Raw genomic sequence first — 24,079 nt, 5'->3', positions numbered from 1 at the left:
AGCAATTTGAAAAGAGGGCTTTCACAATGTGGGGGGCAACCGGGGCCTGGACCCTGTTGTGTAGCTGTGCGCGAAAAGGGCATCCACCATTCAACACACACACACACACACACACTATTGGGAAGGGGTTCAAGCTCCAGTCACTTCCTGGGGGGAAACCGGCCATTCTCTCTGGCCCCTTCACTGCTGTTAGAGCGGGGGGGGGGGTAGCTAGCAAAGGGCTTTCCCTGCATGTCCAAAGGCATCCTTTAGCTCTGGGCTCCCCATTTGTCCATCTATGCATGGCCATAAATGCTTTCTGTATCTAAGCAACCTCTCCACCCGACCTGAGAAACTTCTAGGGTCAGTGCTCACACACACACAACCCCCTCCTCTCTCAGCCTTTCCTTCTTTTGTCTCTTTTCTTTCTTCTCAGCTTAAGGATTTTGAGATAAAGTTTTAAGCTCACTGCATTTCTTCCTTTTAAAGAAACCCAACCTCTTCTTTGCTTATGATGCAGGTCCTCCAAGGGTATGTGCCTTCTAAACCCGATTAGTAAAGTTCTTGAGTTTGTAACTTGAGGCTGCCTTCTTGTCTTTGCTGAAGTCCATCTCAGCCAGAGGCCCCTGATCTGTCATCTCTTGGGGGTGCTTTGAGAGTTTCCGCATGGCCGAAGGGCGTTGGGCTGGATGCCCCTGGGGTCTCTTCCAACTTTATGAGTCTATGATTCTGTGCCAGGCCTCGTAGGAGGCAGTGCATGCACGTGTGTGCGTGTGCGTGTGCGTGTGTGTGTGATGGCCTAGTGGCTGGCTGGCTGAAGAGCCCCCAAGGCCCACCGGCAATTGTCCAATGAGAAGCCTGGCCTTTGACAGCTGGCCTGGCTGCAACCTTGGCTTTGAGCAGCGCAGGGGAAGCGGCTTCTCCAGCTGCTGCTCATTTTGTTCTTTGCAGCAATGAATTAAACATATTTTAATATCAAAAAATGAAAGATCAAGGGGGAAGCAGCAGCAGCAATAAATCCCTTCATCTCATTTTCCATATTAGACTGGTACAAACCTGGGGCAAAAGCAATCATCGAAGCCGCCTGGGTGAGGAAGGGAGACCACCCTCCCTCCCTCCCTCCCTCCCAGCTGTGCCAGCCAAGAGGGCCTCCAATGTCCATGGCAGTGCCATCCCCTCCAGTAGGTTAGTCTGAGGCAGATGTGGACAGGTAGAGCAGAGTTGGCAGATGGGGATGATGGGCATAACCAAAGCAGCCGTGCTGAAAGGGGATTCTGGGCACTGTAGTTCAAAGATGCTCTGGGCAGAATGAGCGCATCCTGAGTCTGTGCCAGGACAGGGGAGCAGCTGCTGGCCAGACACCCTCCATTCTCAATGGGGCAAAGATGACAAATTCTCTGTTTCCTTGGCACAGCATGCCCATGAATAGGGGTCTTCCCCCTCTCCTGGGACCCCCTGAGTGCCAATGGTGCTGGACACTCAGCCGTGGGGTGGAAGACCAGCTTCCAGGACGGAGGCCCTGCTTGCTCAGCCTCCAGGACCATGGGAAGGGGCACCCTCTCACCCGCTCTCCTGGCTGGCCTCCAGCTCCATTAATTGCCTTATGCCCACCTGAATGACCTGGTGGCAGCTGTGCGCCCTGAGAGCCACAGAGGGAAGGCACTCTGGGGAAACGGTTTGGCTTTTTAATTAATGTTATCAATTCCCCTCCAGTAGCAATTGGCAAGAGCATCCTTCTTCCTCTTATGGGTTCCTCTGGGTGGCTTCGGCAGCTGCTCAACTTTCAGCGGAGGCTGTGTGTGTGCTTGTGCACATGTGTGCCAACAGCAGGTGAGCTGCACATCCCCTCCTTTCCCCCTTGTGCCCCCTCAAAAAAAACCTGTAGGTTGGACCAGGACCAGCTCCAGATGCTGCAAGGAGGATCTTTGGCTGGATGAAGAACCAAGAAGCTCCCAGCTCATCTCAACCCACCCTGGCAGGAAACAGCAATGGCTGGGCAGGTAATTCTGCCAGCATGGAATAGTGGTTTGAGCACTGGACTTCCGCCCTGGAGAACACGGTTTGAATCCCTGCTCAGCCATGGAAATCCCCTGGGTGGCCTTTTGTGAGGCAAATGCTCTCAGCTCCAGAAATCCCCATGGTAGGTTCACATCAGAGTCATCATAATTTGGAAACAACTTGAAGGCTCACAGCAACAATTCTGCCGGTCCCGAAGCGGAACTGGTTGCCATGACTTCCTCACGGAAGAAATCCCACCATTCCACTTGATGCAAACATGGCCTGAGGGCAGGCTCAGCGGTCACCATGCCCATGTGCTGTGGCCAGGACTTGCCCAAGAGCCGCAGAGGGGTTAGGCGAGTGGTAGGATGTTCTCCCAGTGGTCCAATGTGGCAGAAGGAGGTGGTCATCTTGCCTTGCACTGGGCCTTGAGGTCAGCCCAGAAGTCTTTCCTAACAGCGTTACCTCCGAGGTAAAGGGGATGTTTTCCACGGGGACCCAGGAGGAACCCTATTTGGTGGGGGATACAACAGAACCCTCCCCCCCCCCATCATGTAACAGAGGATTTCCCTCCCGAGAGAAAGTGGGGGGACTGCTTCCTCAGCTGAGCCTCCTTCCAATCCAAGGGTGCTTCTCTCAGGGACTGACCTGCTTCTAATTAGAATTAACAATCTTCTTCAGCTTTGTTAAGCGCTTATTGTTTTTTTGCTGCCTTCCTTTTTATATTAATCTTTGTCTTTAATTTGTCTGTCTGCGCTTGTCCCCCTGGGCAGCTCTAATTAAACAAAACATTTCTTTCTTTAAAACAGAAGCAACAGGGGAGAGGAGTTTATTGGTTTCTCCTGCCAAGAGGCAGCAGAAATGGACCTCCTTCTTGGCTTGGCAAAGATCCTCCTCTGGAACGGAGATCCAAAGAGGCCCAACAATGACCCCATGGGGGAGAACACCCACAGGATGTCCTTGGCACAGAGGGCCACCAGCCCTGCCAGGTGGTCCATGATAGCCTCCACTCCTGGGAAGTGGTCTCTAGACATGGAGCTTGGCAAACCCAGCTCTCTGCCAAGTAAGCATTCACATACCTGGCTCTGGTGAAGTCATGCTGCTGTGGCAACTCCAGCTCTGCTGTGGCTGTCTTTCTGATATGGCCCAAAGTATCCCCTGCTTGAACGAAGGAATACTCAGGCGGTCAGGGCTGTAAGCTTCCACCACTTTCCTCTCCAGGGAAGAGACCCCCAGAGAGCAGAGGGCTCAGTTCCCCCTTGCCATCCCATTCCTATCTTCCGGGGCTGCTGGGTCTTGGCCCTGCTGACTCATGCCAAGGAGCAAGCTCCCATCCCAGTAATGCCTCCTTGCCTGCTTCCCAACTGCCTGGGGGTGTGCTGCAAGCAAAGTCACTGAGTCAGGATTTCCACTGTGGGCACCAAGTGTGATGATGCCCATGCTCCTTTACCCTCTTGGCACCCTGGACTGGAGCTGACAGCACCAACTGTGTTGATTCCAGCCCCTCCTGTCCTTTTCCATCCCTGCAGGATGGTTCTTTACTGCTTTAGCCTGTACTTTCAGTCCGAACCGCAGTGTCTGTGCCTCCTCTCATTAACAGAGCCTGCCTCATATGTTCCCCCGGGGAAAGTCATGGGGTCTGCAGAGCAGGCTTGCAAATGTGCAGTTTTCAACTCTAACAGAGCACTTATTTCTGCTTCTAGGTGCAGAACTCCTCAGAAGAAACAAACACACACACACTGAGGGAAAGGAGGAGAAAACATTTAATTATTCATACAACAGGCACTAAATCTTGAGAAACAAGTGGTCAGCAGTTCTTGGGACAAAACAGGACAGTCCTGGGCTGGACAGTGAGGGCCCTTTCTTCCCTCCCCACTCTGCTCCAGGGCACAGGGCTTGGCCCCTTCTTCTCCTGGTGCTGCTGCTGAGAGAAGGGGGCATGAAGCCACAGTGAAAGCAGCAGATGAGTTTAAGGAAACTTCTCAAGAGACTGGAGGTTCATGCCGGAATTTTTCAGCTGCAGAGTGAAGAGGAGGGAGGGAAGGATAACAGACTGCCCTGGATCCCCAGGGCCCCCCACTCCAGACTGTGATAATCTGTGGTTCCTGGATTGGAACCTCGGGCCCCTCAGTTGCCACATGGGGAAATCTCCATTAGCCCTTGGAGCTCCTTGTAGTCCTTGGGTTGCTTCCTTTCCTTTCAGGCAAAGTTAATGAAATCGAACTCTCGCTTCATCCTCAGCGTGACTTCCAGAATCCCCTTTTCCTGGAGGAAGCAGGCCCTGCCTCTCTTTGTGTCCACAGGGTGGGGCAGGTGCAGGAGAAGCTTCCTGGGAAAAGGACAATCTCATGTGGTAACTCAGGCACCTCCGCAAAAGAAGCTAATGTTAGGCATGCCCCTGCACCCCCAAACACCCTCTGCCATCCCAGGCAACCTGTTATGCACCAGCAGTACCAGGCAAATGCTTCTTTAGGTGCCTGCTGGTGTTTCCATCTGGGTGGGGTGGCAGACCTACAGGCCAAGAGAGGCAGCAAGAGAGGTGCTAGGAGAGGACAGAAGGCCTGAAAGGCTGGAAGAGATGGACTGAGAAACCCACTAAACTTCCTCCTGTGCACCAAAAATCTAAGTGAATTTGGACAGTATTGGTATCTGAGACTCCCCAGCATGCTAAGAAGGAGGGAAATTACCACATAATTGGTAACAGGGAGCTGTGAGGCCAGCATTTCTTGCCAAGACCACTTGAATTTCCAGGTGACCCCACAAGGGTCCCTCAAGTGAACACAGGAGGACTCCATGCCAGTATCCTTGGAAGGATGAAATACTGCTGGGTAAAAGGGTTGGCAGAGAAAAGCCCCTCTCCTCTTCCTTCACTTACTTCTTAGGGCTGCGAAGATCCAGAACCTTTTCCCTGATATCAAGGGTAATGTCCGAAGCCTTCATGTCTGGCAGTTTGATTTTAATCTGAAGTAAAATGCAGAGAAGGTCAGTGCAGACAACTACAAAAGGTCAGGACGGGTCCTTTGGGTATTGGCGGTCAGTCCCCCTAGTTTGCGGTGGGGAGATCTCTGTCCAGAGATGGAGGCATTTGGGGTGCTGCAGTCCCTTGAGAAGAGCCGCATGGCCAGTGTGCAGCAACATGCCTCTAAGGGGACGCTGCTCCCCAGGGCTTCGGTGGTGGCCTGCTAGGAAATGGCCGTCAAGAGGTGGAGAGACAAGAGCCCCGTGGGGAGGGAGGGGGGAGGGGGACTCACCAGCATGTCTTCGCAGCAAGCCGTGGAGGGGTCCTTCCGGCTCAGGCCCAGGAACATGTCCTCTGGCCCCACCTGCTGCTTGAACAGGATTTCGTATCTGTAGAAGACAAGGTTCCCCAACAGGCAGAAATTGTCCTTTGTGGTCCTCCTGCATTTCAAGGATCCACTGAGGACTCTCCCCTCCTTCCTCCTCTCAGCTCCTGCCACTCATTTTACCGTCTGGCAGCCCCCAGCTCCCCACAGCGCCAGTGTCTGCTGCCTCCAGTTCACTCTCAGCCATAATAACAACACCGGACAGATATTTTGGGGTGGGGGGAGTGGGGCTGGAGCTGCCCGGCTGTTGAGGAGGCTTGCCAAGCAATTATTTGGCAACTGGCGTCTAGCTGCGTTGCCCCCTTCCTCCCCGCCCCACAACCTCCGGCTCCCAATTCCTCCTCGGAGGCTGGTGCTGCAGAGCTTTTCCAACCAATTTCAATTATTTACTGTTTGGCAACCATTGGCTTTCCTCTCCCTCCAAGCCAATTTGTCTAACTCAGAATGCAGCACATTTAAGAACGGCATGTTCCCTTTGTGCTGATATTTACAAATGAGAAAACATGATTGAAGGCTGCATTTTTGAGCATGTAATGTGCCTAATATAACTGAGCAAAATAAATTGAGTTATTTCCCCAAAATCAGGGGAGGTCTACAGATTTGGTAGCAGTGTTGCTGCTGCACATGAGAAATGCTTCCTAGTCCTGCTCCTTCTCTGCCAGGGTCAGAAAAGCTCCCTCCGAAGCTGCTGAATGACATGTCAAGCCATGTCTTCCCAGGAGAGTCTGGGAAACTGGCACAAAGAGCCCATCGAAGATGGTCTCTTAGGAAACGAAAGCGTAACACGCTTCTGGGGAAGGGGCCGGGGAGCACATTTGCCAGGAGGGGCTTCCTTCCGCTCTCTGGGGCCCCACTTGAAGCCCAGGGAGCGTGTGTCCTGTCAGGCGGACTAAGAGCGAGGCCGGGCCCTGACACAATGGCTGCCCAGGTGAAGGCCCAGCTCTTGGCCGTGTGCCAACGCATGTGGCACTGGCAGCCACCATGAGTCTCCCAAGGCCCAGCCTGCCTCTCTGGCTTAAAAAGCAGGCGGCTGCTGGGAGGGCTCTCCTAACCCTAAGCCTTGCCCCCATGAACCCCATTGAGGGGCTGCTGCTGCTGAGAAGCACTTACTGGGGCTGCTCCCGGGGGTCCCAGGCGTCCTCATAATCGGATCCCTCGGGCACCTCCTCCCTGCTCCAGATCTCTCTGCTGCCTCCAGGGCTCCGCTCCGCTTCCGAAGTTCCTGCGAGGGAGGGAGCTCACCTGTCCAGCTGCTCTGGCAAAAGACGCGGCCTCCCGACCTGCCTCCAGGGGCAGAGAGCAGGAGCAGCCCAAAGGCCGCCCCGAGGACCCTGGCGCACAGCCCCGGCCCTCCTTGCCTTCCTGGCTGGCAGGCCTCCAGCGAGCAGGGCCTCAGAAGCTACGCTCGCAGACCGGGGCCAAGGGCCATGGATCCCGAGGGCGGGTCCCTCCAGAGCAACGCTGCCGCCAAGGTCCTGCCTGGAGGGCAGGGAGGCCTGAAGGCACCCGAAGGAAGGCTCTGCCCTGGGCCCCGTCCGGCTGCCTTGGCCCTGCTGCCTCCCTTCCGAGGGCCCAGGCTCTGCTTACCGGGGGCCCTAGACGGCGATGCCTCCGAGGGCCCGATGTCTCCTGGCCCCGCGCGCCTCGCCCACGGAGGGCCCTGCGGAAAGAACGAGGCCCGGTTGGCTGCGGGCGGAGGGGCCCCAGTGGCCCCAGCGACCCCTCAAGCCCAGGGCAGGGCTCACCCGGGGGCCCCCTCCGGCCTCGGCCTCCTCGGGGTCCTCCTCGGGGTCCTTTGGGGCGGAGAGCAGCGCAGCCAGCGCTCGCACCGAGGGCTCCATGGCGCCTGGGCCTCGCCGCCTCCCCCCGCGTCCTCGCGTTGCCATGGCGACCGCCCCGCCCACTCGCCCCTGCCTGCTGCCGTCGCGCCGGATGTGACGTCATCGGAAGGCGCCGCCGTCGTCGCGGGCCTAGTGCGTCAGAGGCGCGCGCGGAGAGGCTGCGGAGCGGGACGAAGAGCAGGAGGCGCGCGCCTGGCCCCGCGGAGGAGCCCCTGGTCGCCGTCGCTCCCGCTTGAGCCTCCGGAGGCTGGGCCGCGAGGGGAGGAAGGACCCTCTCTCTCTCCCTCGCAGGCAGGCTTTGCCCAGGATGAGCCAGTTCAACTTCGGGGCCTCGGGGGCCGGAGGGGCTCCTGCTGCTGCTGCTGGCGGCGGAGGGGGCTTCAGCTTCGGGACCCCCAAGACGGCGCCCGCCGCCCCGCCGCCCGCCTCCTCTTCCTCGACGGCGGCCGGGGGCTTCTCCTTCTCCTCCTCAGCCGCCGCTGCCGCCGGAGGAGGAGGAGCAGGAGGAGGGGGCTTCAGCTTCGGGACGCCGGCCCCCCAACCCCAGCCCCCTCCGGCGGGGTCCGGGCTCTTCTCCTTCGCCCCCACAGGAGCCCCCTCCTCTTCCTCCTCAGCGCAGCCGGCCTCTGGGTTCAGCTTCGGGACGACGCCCTCCTCCGCTGCCTCCACTGCAGCCGGGAGCGCCTTCGCCTTGGGGTGAGGAGAAGGGGCTGCTCCGGGGCAGGAGAGGACCCGCCAGCCCCCCACTCCCCTCACTGGCTCCCTTCTTCCCTTCCTTCCTCCTTCAGGGGCAACGTACCCAAGCTGAGCATGGGCACCGCGCAGCCGGCCGCCATGACGGGGGGCTTCGGCCTCGTCGGCGGAGGGGCTCCAGCCACCTCCTCCGCCAGCCAGCCGGCCGCGCCCTCGGGCTTCGTCTTCGGCTCCTCATCCTCCTCGGCCGCCGGACAGCCACCCGCCACCGGAGGAGGGTTTAGCTTTGGAAGTGGGGGGGTGGCCCAGAGCGGGGCCCCCGGCTTCAGCCTCGGCTCAGTGGCAAACGCAGCGCAGCAGGCGCCCTCCTCCGGCTTGACATTTGGAGTTGCTCCGGCCGGGAGCGCCACTGCCACCAATGCCGCCGCCACGGAAGCCACGTCCCAGGCGCCCACAGTCTTCAGCCTCGGGGCCCAGTCCGCAGGTGGGAGGCTGCCACTCCCCACGCCTAGAACCAGTGTTGGGTCAAGGCTCCTTGGAGGGCAGGGGCCTCTCTGGGCCACCATTCCGCATGCGTTTGCCCATCTCCCTGGGGAGGCCTGGAGTGGTCCCTGACTGCGGGGAGAGGCAGGTGGGCTGCAGAGACAAGCAGTTCTCGGTCTCCTTTCCAACCACAGGCTTCGGGCTGCTGACTTCCTCCGCTGCCACCCCTGCCACCCCTGCCTCCACAGGATCGCTGACCCAGGCACCAGCCTTGTCCTTTGGAGCTAAGCTCACGGGTAGGTTGGCCTTCAGGAAGGAGGCTTTCTGAGAGCAGGAGAAGGAGAGGCTGGCAGAGCAGGGCCTCCTTGCTGGCCTTAAGTAGCCCAGAGAGTCCTGTCGCAGATGGCCCTTCCTTCCTTCTTTCCTTCCTCCTTATGATGCATTACCTGCCCCGAGTTCCCCCTCCTGACAAATGAGGGCACCGTGGCTTATTTGGTCCTTTCCCTGGCATTCTCCTTCTCCTCTTCTGCTTTCTGGACTTCAACTGCACCCTTCTTGGTACCAATTCTTTGAACAATTTCTTCACTAAAATCTTCTATGCATCTTTCTAGTTAACATCCAGTGAACGTAGTTCCTTTATCAAGCTACGCTTTGTTTCTTGGCTTCTCTTCTTCCATTTCTCCTTTTGTGTCTCTTACTTTGGAATGCTGGGCCAGTTGTTGGTTTATTGCCCCGCTTTGTACTGAACCTAACATACGGGAACAGATGCTGTTCCTCCTTCAGTCCTGGAAGAGGCAATTTCACAGGGACTTCTGTCCTTTTGCTTCTTGCCATAACCACGTTTTGCTCTATCTCAGTAAAAAGAGGCTTTTGCCTTGACGTGTTCTGCACTAATTGGGGCTTGAAGGCAGAAGGTATCTTTCTTTGCTGGAGGAGAGAGGAAGGCAAAAAGGGTGTGGGCTCCAGCTGCTGCTCCTCCTCTTCTTGGGACTATTCTAAATCCCCAAACGTGTCCTTTCCTCCCAGCAGGCGCCCCTGCATCCTCTGCAGCACCTGCCACAACGACAGCGAACTCCCTCCTTGGCCTGTCTGGTCCCACTCTGTTTGCCTCCATCGCAACCTCCTCAGCGCCAGCTGCATCTGCTCCGACTGGCCTCTCACGTAAGTGGCGGAGGAGGGGCTCTCTTTGTGCCTTGTTTCTGGTGAGCTGGGTGAGTGAGCAGAGCATTCGTCACCATCCCTGCATTGCAGTTTGAACCTGTCCTTTCTTAACTCAGGTTTTGTGTACTTCCCTTCAGCACAATAATCTTACAACGTTTTCAGGCATTTGTTTTTACAGCTGTGTTACTTAACTGGGGAAACCTTTAAAAGCCTTGGCTGAGCAGGATCTGTCCCTTCCACTCAGGAGCTGTTCTCCCTTCCTTCTTCCTGCAGTTGGTGCCGCCTCCACTGGGACAGCAGCCCCCGTTGGGGGCTTAGGGTTTGGCTCAAAGGGACCCGGAACAACAGCAGCAGCTGCCCCCACTATAACCAGTAAGGAGCAGGAGAGGAGGTGGACTGGAAGGGAGGGGGTGGCCTCTTCCTTCCTCCAGGACCTTGAGTGGAATGTCTGGGATGCTGCTGGTTATCATCCTTGTTAAATTACGCACTGGGTTTTCTTACGAAAGGAACGCAGAACAGCCGACCAAAATGCTGATAAGTACAACACATACAGTACAGTAAATCTGGGAATCTGGCTTTTCCTTCAGGGGAAAAGTGTTGTGATTCCTGGACAGATTATTCTTTTGGGCGGCATAGATGGGCTGCACGGAGTTGGGAGTTCGGGGCACGCAGCCTTCTGGCTCTCTTGCTCTTCAGTTGTACTTGAATCTGAGCCTGGCCACAGCCTCGGCTGTCTGGTTTACATTCCTCCCCCATTTTCTCTCCAGGTGCCACCTCTGCACCAAGTACAGGATTCATCTTGAACCTGAAGCCGATGGCCACAACGACCACTGTGGCCTCCACATCCACCGTGACCACCACCACAGTCGTGTAAGTTCACCATACATGTATGGGAGGTTGCCACCTGACAGGTGAGCTGTGAGGCTGTGGGTGCAGCACAGGGCCCCCAGCCCCTGTGGGGACCACAGACAGCCACAGCCCAGCTGCCAGCCCCTTGCCTCCTTCTGACTTGGTTGGAGCTGAGGGGTGGTGTCCCTGTCTGCTGCCTTTGGCACGGTCTTGCCTTCTGCTTTCCAGGGCTCCCCAAGTGATGACCTATGCCCAGCTGGAGAGCCTGATTAACAAGTGGAGCCTTGAACTGGAGGACCAAGAGAAGCACTTCCTGCAACAGGCCACCCAAGTCAACGCCTGGGACAGGACACTGATCGAGAACGGGGAGAAGGTATCCTTTAGGGCTGTTTTGGTGAGGTGACAGAACTCCTTAATAAAATGATGCATGATGCAATGAAGGGAGAGAGGAAGGACTCTCTCACACACCTTACAATGGTAGATCCCAGTGGGATTATCTGGCTGCTCTCTTCTGCAACAGCCATTGTGCTGTTCTCATGCCCATTTTCTGTGCATTCTCCCCAGGGAGGAGAGGGTGTTATAGCTGGGGCAATAAACCCTTCCTGTGTCTCTTGTAGATCACCTCCTTGCACAGAGAAGTGGAGAAAGTGAAGCTGGATCAGAAGAGGTAGGTGGGGTGGGTTGGGCTGCAAGGAAGACGAGAAGCTTGCCAGGGGTGTGGGAGTGGAGCAGTCTGTGAGTGGCAGCCCTCTCCTCCCCACTGTAGCCATGCATGTGTGCAGACACCCTCTTCCACCTCTGTCTTGGGGGATGGAAGATATGTTGGCATGTCCGGCTCTTCTCCCCTTCTCAGCCTTCTCACTTGTGGTTTGATTTCTTCTGTTCAGGCTGGACCAAGAACTGGATTTCATTCTGTCCCAGCAAAAGGAACTGGAGGACTTGCTGGTCCCACTGGAAGAATCAGTGAAGGAACAAAGTGGGACCATCTACTTGCAGCATGCAGATGAGGAGAGGGAGAAGACGTAAGCTAGACCCCACTAAACTTGCCATGCATGGTACAGAGGGAAACAACAAGGCTTAGAGATCCCCTTGGACCCCCAGGTGCTCCCCTCTTCCGCAGGAGAGACTGAGAGGTGTCTTCCCAGAGGTTGTATGGCCCCTGAGCCAGAGAAGGGAGGGTGGCGAGAGGCTCTCGGAGGCCCTGTGCTGGTAGTCACCTGGTGCTGTGGTTGTAGGTACAAGCTGGCTGAGAACATTGATGCCCAGCTGAAGCGCATGGCACAGGACTTGAAGGACATCATTGAGCACCTGAATACCTCGGGGGGGCCAGCAGACACAAGTGACCCAGTGAGTACAGACTCTGCTGCCCAGCCGTGGTGCCTTGCTGCCTCCTTGGGCACGTGAGCTTCCCTCCTGTTTCTGCCAGGTCTGCTGCTTTGGTGGTGGTGGTGGGGGTTAGTGTCCAGTGGGTCTTTTCTTCTGTCTGGTCTCAGGATTTGGGGAAGGGATCTTGCCTCCCCTCTCCCAGAGCAACCACTGATTGCTGCCCACTTTCTCCTCCCTCTTCTTCCCCAGCTCCAACAGATATGCAAAATTCTAAATGCACACATGGACTCTCTCCAGTGGATTGATCAGAATTCAGGTATGAGCCCTCCATTGCCCTGTCTTGTTTCCTGGGAACTGCCTTTTCTTTTTTCAATGGGAGGGAAGTGGCTACAGTGGAAGGCAGAGAGGAAAGAGGAGGTAGTGGTGCAAAAGCCCCCTCCAGCTGCCAGCACTTCTGATAGTAAAGCTGAGGCACCAGCAAGCCCCACGGCTGTTCCTGTGAAACATTCCTTGCGTTTTGTGGATCCTGAGCCTCTGCTGCCTTTCCAAAGGCTTTCTCTGTGCGCTGGTGTCCTCCTGGTGCCCTTCAGCCAATCCTCACACAGGACACCGTGCGACTGGCCAGAAGGGCAGCTGCTGCCCACTTGCTCCTGGGGGTGGGGTACTTTGGAGAGTCCGGGTTTTCTTTTAGGGGGAGAAGGGGGTATGCAATCACACACACACAGTTTCACTGCATGCCCACCCACCCCCCACCTGCATCTGATCTTTGTGTTCCTTGCTTCAGCGCTGCTGCAGAGGAAGGTTGAGGAAGTGAGCAAGGTGTGTGAGAGCCGCCGCAAAGAGCAGGAGCGCAGCTTCCGGATCACCTTCGACTGACCATTGACTGCGATCTCCTGCCTGCCTGTCCTGCCCCCCCCCCCCATGGAGCCACATCTGATGGACCCTGATGACTCCTCCTGCCCCCCCCCCCCGCGCTTTTGTAGGGTACAATAAAAGTCTTTTCTATCCCAGAACAGCCTGCTCCTTACTGTTGGGAAGAGGGGCAATGGGGGTCTGCCCCCTGGCCCCCATCCTCTGAGGGTGGATCCAGGATGAGCCAGACCAGGAGGTCGGTGGTCAGTGGCAGGCCTGTGCGTGGGGTGGGGGCCAGGAATGCCCTGCCAGCCCCCCACCCACAACCCCAGGGCTGCCTCTGGGAGTTGAGCAGATGGGGGCTATGGCAGGGATTCCGTAATGGCTGCCTCAGAGGCTCTTCTTTGTAGCCCCCTTTCCATGCGGAGAGGGCACTAGGGGGCACTTCATGACCATGAGGGGAGCCTTGCCTGAGGCAGGTGGAGTCCCTAGAATCATAGAGTTGGGAGAGACTGCAAGGGCCATCCAGTCCAACCCCCTTCTGCCATGCAGGAACTCTCAGTCAAAGCATCCCCATTGACAGATGGCTCTCCAGCCTCTGTTTAAAGACCTCCAAGGAGGGAGAATCCACTGCCAAACAGCCCACTCTCGGCCTGGCCTCCCTCGCAAGGCGGGGGGGGGGGGGAAGAGGCCCTGAAGCCAAACAAGCAAAGGACCTTCCCTTGCCCAGGGGACCCTCAGCGGAAGCTAAGCAGGGGTTCTTGGGTGGGAGACCGACCACGAAGACCCTGCTGCTGCTGCTGCTGCTGCTGCAGGGGCTCCATTTCAGAGGAACAAGGAAACCCTGCCGCCTGGGGAAGGCAGGCAATGCTGGACCCGTCGGCCTACATCTCCCAGGAGCCCCTGCACGAAGGCCCCGCCCTCCTTCCCTCCCTTCGCGGAGCATGCCGGTCCTCGCAGTCCGGGGGAGGCGCCGGGGCCCCTCAGCCATGAAGAGGTCGGTGCTAGCCCTCCTCCGCTCGGGGGGGAGGCTTGGGGCGGGGGGCTTGGTCCTTTGGCCGGGGGAGGGCCCCCGAAGACCCCCAACACGGGAGGGAAGGGGAGGGCTGGGGTTCCTAATCCCCCCCGCTCCCCCAGGAGGCCCCCTTGCAGCCCTCCGCCAACGTCCCCCAGTCGCGATGCAGCCCTGGGTCCCTGGCACAGCGCCCCCTGCTGGGTCCCTGGGGCCAGTTCACTCCCGTCAGCCCCTTGGCCAGTGCACCTGTGGGCGGCTTCCTTGGGGCCATCCAATGGGGCACCCTTCCCTTGAGCATCCAATGGGGCACTGCCCCCAGCACCCTTCCAAGGAAGCCCCCCTCCCTCCCCCCAGGAGCTCTCGAGAGGCCCCCGTGCTGCGGCCTCCTCCCCACTGACCCCCTTCCTGACCCCCATGCCATGCCATGCAGGGTCAGCAGTGGCCCCGGGGCCCCTTTAGAGGAGCCTCCTCCGCCGGAGGCGCTGGAGACGGAGGGAGAGCGGCAGCTGAGGACCCTCCTGCGGCACCAGCTGGAGACCTCCACTTCCCTGGAGCGGTGAGTCCGGGGCCGGTGGGGGTCGAGGGGCCCCCAAAGGTATGGGGCTCAGGGGACTCAGTTCCCAGTCGAAGGCCCCTTGGGTTGGGGGCCTTTGCGCTGCTCCTGCACTTTGTCTTCTGCACTCAGTGTGCTGGGGGGGTCTGTGCTGCCAATGACCCCCTTGAGGCCCCCACCTCTGTCCTCCCCTGCCTCCCCCCACTTCCCTGCCTCCCACAGGTGCCTCTCCAAGCGGGCCCGCTTTGCCCCAGCCTCGCTCTACAAGCCCTTCGGGGAGGAGGCCGCCGGGACTCGCACCCTGACCCAGTTCCAGGCCCTGCAGGAACACAGCCAGGAGATGGACGCCCTCCACCACCTGGGCCTCTCTGACGCCGAGATCCACCTCTGGAAGACCCACACCAAGGCCACAGCCAAACCCAAGGAGAAGGTAGGACAAGAAAAGCTGGCCAGCCCCACACGTCCTGCCCTCACTTCCCCTTGCGGACTCTGGAGCCCCATCCCCAAAGACACGCACCGTGGGCCCTGGGCTCTGATCCCCAGCCTGCCAGGCTGCTAGTGTTGGGCTGGCAGGTGGGGCTTTGTAGGGGGCAGTTTTTGCTGGGAAAATATGCAGAGATGAATGCAGAGTAATCTTGGAAGCTTGTGAGTAGATAGACAAACTGGCAGACTGGAGCTTTGCCAGGAAAAACAGCTGCTAGATGAAAGCACCGTCGGCTGGCTTTTCTCCAAAGAGGCACTGTTTATTTTGGGTTGCAAAACACACACAAGAGCAAAGCTATACACCATCCACCAACTACAAAAACCACTCTGTACAAAGATGATTTGAGCTTATATACACTTTCTCTGCCACATCTGAACATTTTACATGCTGCTCCATACCTCAATAGTTTTGACCTCCAAAGACCGCTGAAGAAGGAGGCCCAGATCCCACCTCTGGATTGGAAAGTGGGCTCAGCCAGCGCAAAACTGTGGCTGCAGCTGAGCAGGAATGGGGCAGCGATTCATTGGGGGGGGGGGGACAGTTCTTACCATGTTTCTGGTTCCAGAGGAAAGGTGGGGGTCAGCTGGCCTTCACACTGGGATTGGTATGCCCATTCTTTGGCGGCCACTGGGATGGGGGTCTCTGCAGCTTCTGATGCCCTCCCTCCTGTGGGAGACCAAGGGGCAGCCCTCCTTCCCCCAGCAGCCTTTCCCCAACCCCTATCTGTCTTCCAGAGCCCTGGGCTCGGGGCTGCCCCTGAAGCCACACAGGACAGGATCCGTGCCATCGAGGAGAAGATCTCTGAGCGCCAGCGCATCCTGGCCCTACCCCAGCGCTTTGCAGGCAGCAAGCAGCTCAGCCGGCGGGAGATGGAGATCGAGCGGTCCCTCTTCCAGGGTGCCGACCGCCACCCCTTCCTCCGAATGCTCTACCACCAAGGCAAGTGCCCCGCTGGGCCCAGGGGGCAGGTGAGTGGGTGGGTGGGGGACGCTGGGGGAGAGCCATGCAGGGGAGGGGCACATCTGCCTCTCTGTGGGATCTCAGAGCCCAGGATGATGGGTCATGTTCTCTGGGGCTCAGATGCGGCTGCAAAGGATGGTCCCCCCGTGGAGGGCGGGACAACTCCCCTGGAGACTCTCTACCAAGAGGTCTTGAGCCCAGCACCCCCAACAGGGACCCTCTTGCCCTCTCCATCGGGGACCCCCAGTGTGGCCCTGGACTCGTCCCTGCCTTCTGACCCTGTGACAGTGGTGCGGCGGCCGGTGGAGTTCGTCCCAGAGGAGGAGATCTGCCAGAACCGTCTCTCAGAGGAAGAGATCCGCCAGATTCCTCGGTTTGCCTCCTATGCCCCAGGAGAACCGAGCCAGGTACCTTCCCCTGGCCTGCTGCCCCCTTCTTGTCTCAGGGCCCCCTCCCTTCCACCCCACTGTGAAAGTTCCTTGCCCCTGTCCCACGGGTGGTTATGGGTCTGTCTCCAGCCCTGCTTTGCACCTGAGGAGGGGGACCCCATGCTGCCCTTTCACCAAATTCATCTTCCCAGCTCTTGAGCAGAGCAGATTCACCATCCCGTCCTGCTGGGTCTCCCCTTGCTCTTCCTCATTCCCCTCCACTGGTGGGGGGGGCACGGTGCCGGCCATGGCGTGGTCAGATGTGATCACAGACTACCCTTTTCCGGTGGTGACCCCAGTGTGTCTTTTAGGTGCTCTACCTGAAGAATCTCAGCCGCCAGGTGACAGCGGAGGACCTCTTGTCCATCTTTGCCAGGTTCCAGGAGGAGGGTGGCCCCCAGGTCCAGTTCCGACTGCTGAGCGGGCGCATGCGGGGCCAGGCCTTCCTCACCTTCCCCAGTGAGTAGCTGCCCCCCGAAACTGCCCCTGCCCCAGTTCTCCTTCCTTGATGGACTGTGGAGGCCTGGACGTTTCCTGGGACCCTGAACCTCCCATCCCCAACCCCTCCCAACTCCTCCTTGAGTTCTGAGTCTCTTCTCTCTCTGCTTCCAGGCGTCTCAATGGCCCAGGCAGCCCTGCAACTGGCCAATGGGTTCCATCTACTAGGGAAGCCCCTCGTGATTGAGTTTGGGAAGGGCAAGGGGCATGCTACCAGTCCCTTAGAGCCTGCGTCAAATCCCGGGATAACCGGCACCCCCTAAGGAGGAAAATAGGGGCTACCCAACCAACCTAATCAGCCATGATGGAGGCAAATAGAGATTTCTCAGAAGAGCCACGAAGGGCACACAAAGGGCAGCGTCAGTGTGTCCATAGAGGAGACCATTTTCTCCAGAGGATCGGGCCAGGAGGGACCCCCAACATGGGGCAGAGCAAGAGAGATAGGCTCCTTACTTGATGTTGCTGAGCTCACTAAATGAGTCCTGGACACTGCTGCAGCTTCTCGGTTGACTCCCTGGCTTTTTTGGGGAGGAGAAATTGGTGTCAGCCTCAGTAGCCACCCCACTACGTTGCCGCTTTGCCCTCTGGGTGGCCCTGGCAAGGCCTCTGGCTCCCAGGGACCAGCCCTTTTCTTTCTCTTTGAGGTCATCCTTTGGGCTTTGGGGTGGGCATCTTCCTCAAAAGTGGAAGGACCTAATGCTAAAATACGTGAGACATATTTCCTCCAAGATTTAAAGAGAGGCCGGGGGACAGTTTTCATCCTCTGGGATCTTCTGTTGATGACATTTGGCCCAAAAATGCAAAATAAAATTGACAGCTAAACAAAGAAAGAATGACCCCTTTCAATCTCCCCTCCATAAGTTTTTGGGTGGCATTCGCTTCCATCCTAGAAAACCACAACATTGGATCAAAGCCTCCAGGTGTGGCAATCCTGGTCTGCTCTTTGGCTGATTTTTTCCCTGAGGGGAGGGGGTCTCCAGAGTGATTGGGGGGTCAAACAGCCTTTGGGGGGGCATTTGTCCCTCCTGCCATGCTTTGCCCACCCTGATCTGAAGCTAAGCTTATACATATAAAATCGTCTTTTTGGCCAGCTAAGGCTTGTCAAATCTTTTTGTTAGTTGACCTGACTGGCTTCCCTTTGTGTTTGCCTACCCCAGAGTGGATCAGGGCCTGAGAAGCTGGGAAGGCCATCCCTGTGAGGTGGGAAGGGCAGGGCCTGTTTTGACCAAGGAGCCTTCCCCTGTACCCGTGTGGCGCCTTGGTTTGCCACTGGGTTTGCCTTGTGAGGAAAAAGCCCCTCTGGCCCCAGGGAAGCCCCTGCACCTGGCAAGGTGGCACCGCTGCCTGGAGAGGTGAATCGTGGCCCTCCACTTGACCGCAGTGGGCCCACACCACCTCAGGCCCTCCGTCCATCTGTCCGTCCTCCTGTCCTCCTCTGGCACCAGGCAGCTCCCCGGGGTTGAGAGGGCAGCTGGCTGGGCTGGCAGCAAGAAGAGCTTAGGAGGGCAAATCTGATTAAAAGCAGCATCAGCCGGAGCTTCCTCCGTTTTCCTTTTTTAACTTCAGCTGTGAAACTTTCCTCTCGGCTGCTGAGAGAGAAGGGTGAGCGGCCCGATTAAGGGATTGCCGCGCTGTCTGCTTTAATTACAGGTCCTGCTCAGGACTCTGCTATCCTCTGATGAACCCCAAAGCTGCAGGAGGAAGAGGAGGACATTAAGGGTCCAGCACTCCCTCCTGCCATCTGCATTATCTGCAGGTGTTTTCCTGGGCAGCTCCAGGATTTGGGGTGGGGTGGGATGTCGGCCTGGAAACTGTGTCCAGCATAAGCACCCAGAGACACCCCCCTCCAAAACCAAGGAGGTCACGGGGGGGGGGGCTTGCTCCATGCTGCCACTTGGTGTCCCCTGACCCTTGTTGCCATCACTTTCATTCTTTCTTTCCAAATAGTGTGTGTGTGCATCCTGCAGAGGCCCCAGTTCTGCTGCTGCCTCAAGCAGGCAGGGCATTAAAAGCCAAGCAAGGCCCCAAAGCAAATTAGCCACTTCTTAACCAAGGGCCAATGAGTGGTTCCTCTCCCCCTCCCATTCCCTAGCATTTGGAGGTGGTCTGTCTTGGAGTAGGGGAGGGGGGTTGGATCAGGACCCATTCTCTGACCGCTCCACCAGCACCTTCCTCCCACCGAAGCACGCATCCTTTGGGAACTGGCAATACCTCAGTCTCTCCACTGGGTAGCAGTGCTGGTCCACTTTGGCAGAGGAGACTTCTGGGCCTTTCGGATGGGGAGGGAGAGGGCTACTCTTGAGACTACTTTGAAGGGTTCCCCCCCATCTTTGCTCCACATCACAGGAGGACTGGCGCTCACTGGCACCTATTTCTTCATCTCTATGGCAGGTGATTGCAAAACACCAGGTTGGGTGAGCGGAGTACAACTGTTGTCTGTTTTGGGCTTAGGGATAGGGTCAGGTGGAGTTGGCAGGCATTTCAATATCTGCATCCAGTCAAGGGACCCCCCCAACCCCAAGTCTTGTGACCTTTCCTCAGAGCAAGTTGCTGTGCTTACTAAGGCCTCTGGCTTTGGCCCTTCACCCTGACCAGCCCCAGCAGCCCTGCCTTTCTTCCCCAGTGGGGGGGAGGTGATAACCCATGATAAAACCTTCCCCACAGCAGATCCTATGTTGCAAAGGTGTGTGTGTGTGTGTGTGTGTGTGATTTGCAAAAGCACTTGCCTTCAAGGCATGGGGTGTTGGGGTGGCACTCCCCGCTTCACTGTCTCCACCGTGTGCCCTCCAGACCCATCCTGGTTTGACCAGGACCCTTGAATTAATTCTCTGTCATCCCACTTTTTCAGCTCTTTAAAATGTTGAGAGCCAACACATATATAGATGCTTCTGTGGCCCTGGGCCTCACAGGAACAGCCCCAAGGGCCCCAAGCAGCCTCCCCAACCCTGTAGTTCACTGTGCTGGCTCTCGACATTTTAAAGAGCTGAAAAAGTGGGGCAAGAGAGGATTAATCGGGAGGGTCCCGGCCAAACCAGGCCGAGGGTGGAAGGCACGTGGTGGAGCCAGAGAGGCAGCTGGGGGTGCCACCCGTCCCTTGGGTCCCTCTCTCCTGGCGGCCTGACCTTCCCCACACAGCGGATAAAAGGGGGAAGGAAAGCCAAGGAGGGGCTGCAGCCTAGGCACCTGGAAGGGAATTAGGTGAGGCAGAGGCAGCCACTGGACATTTGGCTGGGGATGGGCAGCATGCCACCCTCCAGAGACCAGGCTGCAACACCCATCCACGTCCAGCCAGTGGCTCAGTGACCCTTGGAGGGCTGCTCTTGAGAGTACTTTGAAGGGTTCCCCCCCCCATCTTTGCTCCACATCACAGGAGGACTGGTGCTCACTGGCACCTATTTCTTCATCTCTATGGCAGGTGATTACAAAACACCAGGTTGGGTGAGCAGAGTACAACTGTTGTCTGTTGGGGGGCTTAGGGTTAGGGTCAGATGGAGTTGGGAGGCATGTCCACCCTGCTGCAGCCAGCTCTTCCTTGCCTGCCTCCTCCCTGCAAGAAGAAGCCGAGCATGTGTTCACCGCACCAGCACCAGACCACTTGGAGACCTCTGGCTGGCCTTGGGATCCCCTCCTAGGTAAAGAAGAGGAAGATGAAGGAGTGCCTATGGTGGCAACTCTGCTCTCTCAGGCAGAGGGGAGACGGGCAAATAGGCCTGAGAGTTGGCAAGGACTAGGTTGCCACTGTGAACTTGGTGCTCTTGTCTCCCACATTAATCTAAATCACTTTATGGCTGGAAATCATTTTACACCAAGCTTGCCGGTCCCTTCAACATACCATTTGCATGTGATGCATGACTTGGACCGTGTCAGGAGAGCCTGGCTCAGCACCAGCTGCTGCAGTGTATGGCTGAAGAGGAAAACACACACACACACACACACACACCATCTTGCAGGCCACAGCCTTGACCCGCTGCTGCCTCCTGGCAGAACTGGCTGCCCCCCAGCTGAGGCTAATGGGGCCCCTGGGTGGCCATGGGGGGTCCAAATATCTTCTTCTGATGCCCCCCTCCGCACCTGGTATTCTTCCCACGTGGGCTAACCCTAATCAAAGCACAAAAGAGAGGGAAATGTTGCTTCCTTATTTGGAATTGTACACCTTACAAATAGTAGCTCAGGGTGGGGTCCAGCTGTTCACACACTTCCACCAAACCACATGAGAACAAGCCTCATGCCCTGGGGGGAGGGCTCTTGGCCCTGGGATGTGTGAGGGCCCTCCCATGCCCCCTTCAGGGTCAGATCAGGGGGTTAGCTGTGGCCTCGCCCAAGGCTTGTCCTCCCACCCCCATCTCCACCCCTGCCTTTTATTCCCACTTAGCATATTGTTGGAAGGTATAGTAGTAAAAACCTGGTATTTTATACCTTAAGCCCAGCAGGAGTAGCGTGTGCCCCAAGAGTATATATCTGAGCTTCTGGTAAACCTTCATGCATGCAGGTGAGAAGAAAAACATTTTTAGAATCCTAGCCTTGCGGATGCATCCATCTTTAATCCAAGCATGGAGGAAAGAGCCTTAGGGTCATAAAAACTCTAAACCTTTTGTAGAGTGGGGAGATAGGAAGTGACCTCTACAGTGACCAAATGGCCATAGAGGTAACTGGTGCAGCTATAAGGAAGTCAACCCCCTTTCTTCCAATTCCATAAACGCAAGCATTGATGCAATACTCCAGCGAATACTTCCTTCCTTTGGGGTGGGGAAATGGGAGCCCAGAGCAGCCCACCTGACTCCTTTCTGTATGTGGGGTGCTCAACATGTTCCTTGGGGAAGGGAGGGGAGAAACCCCCCCCCCCCCCAGGATTCCTAAAAAGAGGAGGAGGCAGAGGATTGCTTGCATTGGGTAGCTTGCATGGAGCCAAGGCCCCCAGGGTTGCTTTCCTCCCTGGGGGTCCTGGGCACACCTCCCCCCCCCAGTCCATGAAGGTCCCTCTGGGCCTTCTTCCTGCCCTTCAGAGTCCTTGCTACTGACTTGCCCTTATCAGCTTCTGGAAGCCGAACATGGGGAAGAACTTGGCGGGCGAAGGCAGGGAGACACACAGAAGTGGCCGCTGTCTGTCCAAAAAAGAAGCACCCAGTGCCAGCCTGCCAGCTGCCCCCTTCCCAGCCTCCCCCTCCCTCTTGGTTTATTGTGCCCCAGATGCCCTTGCCAAGGCCAGTCTGTTCTCTCCACCCACCCAACCATCCACCCACGGGGCAAGCACAGGGGAGGGCAGGCGGCTCTTCAAAGCCAGAGGCCCCTGAGGTCATGGAGATGAAAAACTTGTTTTGATCAAGCCCAGCCCTTAGGGCCCTGTGCGGTTGGCATTTGCCACGAGGGGGGAGGCAGAAACCCCCCAAGGCACAGGGCCTGGCAGTGGGGAAGAGGGGCTAGGGACTCTGACTGCTGCTGGACCCCCAGTCCCCAAAGGGGTGGCCAGCTGTGATGCTCAGAAAGCTTGGCCTGGGTGGCTGTGGCACTGCTCCATTGGTGCCCATCAGCAAATCTTCCTGGGGCCCCAGGAGAATCATGGACTAGCCTGCTGTTTCCTCCCCACTGCCACCCCCAGCACCTTGCGAGGCTGGATTTCTGCCAGCGCCTTCCAGTCACTGTTCTGCTTGACCCATGGTCCCCCTCTCCCCTTGCCAGGGGCTGGCCCCCACTTCACTCATTCTCCTTCTCCGTTTGGTCAGTCTCTGCCGTCAGGGACATGCAGTCCTATGGATCCATGGGGATTGGTCAGGTGTCTCTAAGGCAGACCCTTGCCAGTCCCACCAGGAGATCCCACAGTGACATCTCAGAGACTGGCCAGTGTGGCTGATCCCTTCAGGATGGAGAGAGGCTTCCTTCAGCAGTGATTCGGCTCTGAGGCCCCAAAGAAGGCAGCTCCACTTGGTGCTTGAGGGAGAAGTCTTGGCAATGGCAGTGGTAGAAACCCAGGTGCGTGGTGGTGGGGTCCGTGCCCAGCTGCCTCCTTGCCTGCTTACCTGTCCGATGCCTCCAGGTGGGCCAGGGGTCAAGACAGCCATGGCTCCCCAGTGGTCTGTCAGTCTGGCAAGTCCAGCTGCCATTATACATAGCCAGTCAGGTTGTAGGCGTTGAACTCGCTCTTTGTTTTTTGGGAGGGGGCTGCCCCTCCCGTGGGAGGTGGGGGGCTCCGTGTGGCCACTGTCCGGGAGCGGTATGGGCTGTAGTGGGTGGGCACCCGGTCCTGGGGTGGGCAGGAGGCGCAGAGGATGAGTCCCCCAACCAGGGAGAACAAGGAGGAGAGGATGCCCAGGTACAGGGCCTCCCCCAGCTCATACTTCATGCTGTCGGGGATGACGGGGTTGTAGAAGTCCCGGAGCACCACGTGGATGTTCCAAACCACAGGGATGAAGGAGAGGAGCCCCCCGAGGATGAAGGCCGCCCCTCCCGCCACAGCCACCCTGTCCTTGGTTGGAGAGCCCTGGGCAAAGACAGTGCAGCGCATTCCCATCACGCAGACAATGGAGGCCAGCAGGGAGATGGCGATGGAGGTGGACATCAGGGCCTGGGCAGCCTGGAGGTCGGCGGGCAGGTTGAGCAGGGAGCTGTAGATGTCGCACTGGGTGATGCCCGTGCTGTAGGAGGCACACTCCATCCAGAGGCCCTTGGAGAAGCCCACAGCCGTGACTATGCTGGTGCCAATGTAGGAGCTGGTCTTCCAGCCAGGTAGGAGGGTGGCAATCACTGTGCCCAGCAGCCCCAGAAGCCCCAGGATGTAGCCCACCAGCTGCAGGCCCACGGAGGCCATCTCCAGCCCCTCAGCCCGCTTCCTCTATGCCGGTCACTCTGCCACTGCCGCCTCCTCCCCCAAAGTCCAGAGAGCTGGCCTTCCTCATGTAAGTTGGCACTCTTCTGGGGATGGCAGCAGTTGAGGATGGTGCAGAGGGGGGAGGGAGAAGGTTATCTGGGAGAAGGGGAGGCACACTGGATTAATCATTGACCCATGGCTTCAGAGGAACGCAGAGCACCCTTCCGCCTCCCACCCCCAGTTATCTATCTGGAGGAATTATCTTTTGAAAACTTTCTAATAAAAAAAAAAAACCAACCCTACCAGGGATTATAAATGGGTTGGGAAACAACCCACCTTTGTTTCTTTGCACAATAACAGAACCGTGGGAGGGGTGGTGGTGGTTAAGGCATGGCAGGGTCTCAAGGGTCTGCTCCCCTTTATGCCCCTCTAATGCTGGGTGAAAGTCTGGCAACAGCTGGTGTGTGTGTGTAAAAGATAGAGAGAGAGAGAGAGAGAGAGAGAGAGAGAGCTCTTGATTCACACAACCAGGACTGGGATGTCCCCAGGCTTGCTTTCCACAGCTGTTCTCTTGGAGGAGGAATCTTTCCTCCCCACCAAGGGCTGCTAAAACTCTTTGTGGCATTAAGGAAAGAAGATGTACACTGAGAGACTGGAAAAGATGGCGGCAGTGTGGGTTGGCCTCTGATGCCAAACTGGATGCACATTTTCTTGCCTGAGTGTAAGGAAGGTACATTCCTTTGTTGCTACTGCTGCTGCTGTGCTGAGCAAAATGCAGCCTAAGACACCATGAGGATTTTAACTCTTTCTCTC

The 24,079-nt window shown here is 57.5% G+C and overlaps 4 protein-coding genes across 4 annotated transcripts; 2 read left to right on the top strand and 2 right to left on the bottom strand.

Moving 5' to 3' along the window:
- Positions 1 to 3,717: 3,717 nt before the first annotated feature.
- Positions 3,718 to 7,198, bottom strand: DNAAF6 (dynein axonemal assembly factor 6). The gene is made up of 6 exons (XM_089536070.1): positions 7,067 to 7,198; positions 6,909 to 6,981; positions 6,432 to 6,543; positions 5,229 to 5,325; positions 4,853 to 4,938; positions 3,718 to 4,306 (listed from the first exon to the last, which is right to left on the bottom strand). The coding sequence occupies exons 1-6, from the start codon at positions 7,160 to 7,162 to the stop codon at positions 4,177 to 4,179; spliced, it is 594 nt and encodes a 197-aa protein (XP_089392196.1). The 5' UTR covers positions 7,163 to 7,198; the 3' UTR covers positions 3,718 to 4,176.
- Positions 7,199 to 7,304: 106 nt separating this feature from the next.
- On the top strand, positions 7,305 to 12,700 carry LOC149308590 (nuclear pore glycoprotein p62-like). The gene is made up of 12 exons (XM_089536068.1): positions 7,305 to 7,858; positions 7,951 to 8,339; positions 8,533 to 8,634; positions 9,368 to 9,499; positions 9,773 to 9,871; positions 10,267 to 10,369; positions 10,577 to 10,721; positions 10,966 to 11,015; positions 11,236 to 11,370; positions 11,584 to 11,695; positions 11,924 to 11,990; positions 12,459 to 12,700. Exons 1-12 carry the CDS (start codon positions 7,470 to 7,472, stop codon positions 12,548 to 12,550), a joined length of 1,815 nt encoding a protein of 604 aa, XP_089392194.1. The 5' UTR covers positions 7,305 to 7,469; the 3' UTR covers positions 12,551 to 12,700.
- Positions 12,701 to 13,477: 777 nt separating this feature from the next.
- RBM41 (RNA binding motif protein 41) lies at positions 13,478 to 17,492 on the top strand. Its single transcript, XM_089536067.1, has 7 exons — positions 13,478 to 13,523; positions 13,972 to 14,097; positions 14,317 to 14,524; positions 15,313 to 15,517; positions 15,659 to 15,945; positions 16,278 to 16,425; positions 16,579 to 17,492. The coding sequence occupies exons 1-7, from the start codon at positions 13,516 to 13,518 to the stop codon at positions 16,725 to 16,727; spliced, it is 1,131 nt and encodes a 376-aa protein (XP_089392193.1). The 5' UTR covers positions 13,478 to 13,515; the 3' UTR covers positions 16,728 to 17,492.
- Positions 17,493 to 22,359: 4,867 nt separating this feature from the next.
- Positions 22,360 to 23,471, bottom strand: CLDN2 (claudin 2). The gene has a single exon (XM_089537088.1). The coding sequence runs from the start codon at positions 23,264 to 23,266 to the stop codon at positions 22,562 to 22,564; it is 705 nt and encodes a 234-aa protein (XP_089393214.1). The 5' UTR covers positions 23,267 to 23,471; the 3' UTR covers positions 22,360 to 22,561.
- Between the last annotated feature and the right edge of the window lie 608 nt (positions 23,472 to 24,079).

Source organism: Sceloporus occidentalis, unplaced genomic scaffold (genome assembly GCF_023333645.1).
Source record: "Sceloporus occidentalis isolate IW3139 unplaced genomic scaffold, rSceOcc1.0.p SCAF_8, whole genome shotgun sequence".
Classification (NCBI taxonomy): Eukaryota; Metazoa; Chordata; class Lepidosauria; order Squamata; family Phrynosomatidae; genus Sceloporus; species Sceloporus occidentalis.
The sequence above is the reverse complement of the archived record's forward strand: the minus strand, read 5'-3'. Positions and strand labels throughout refer to the sequence as shown.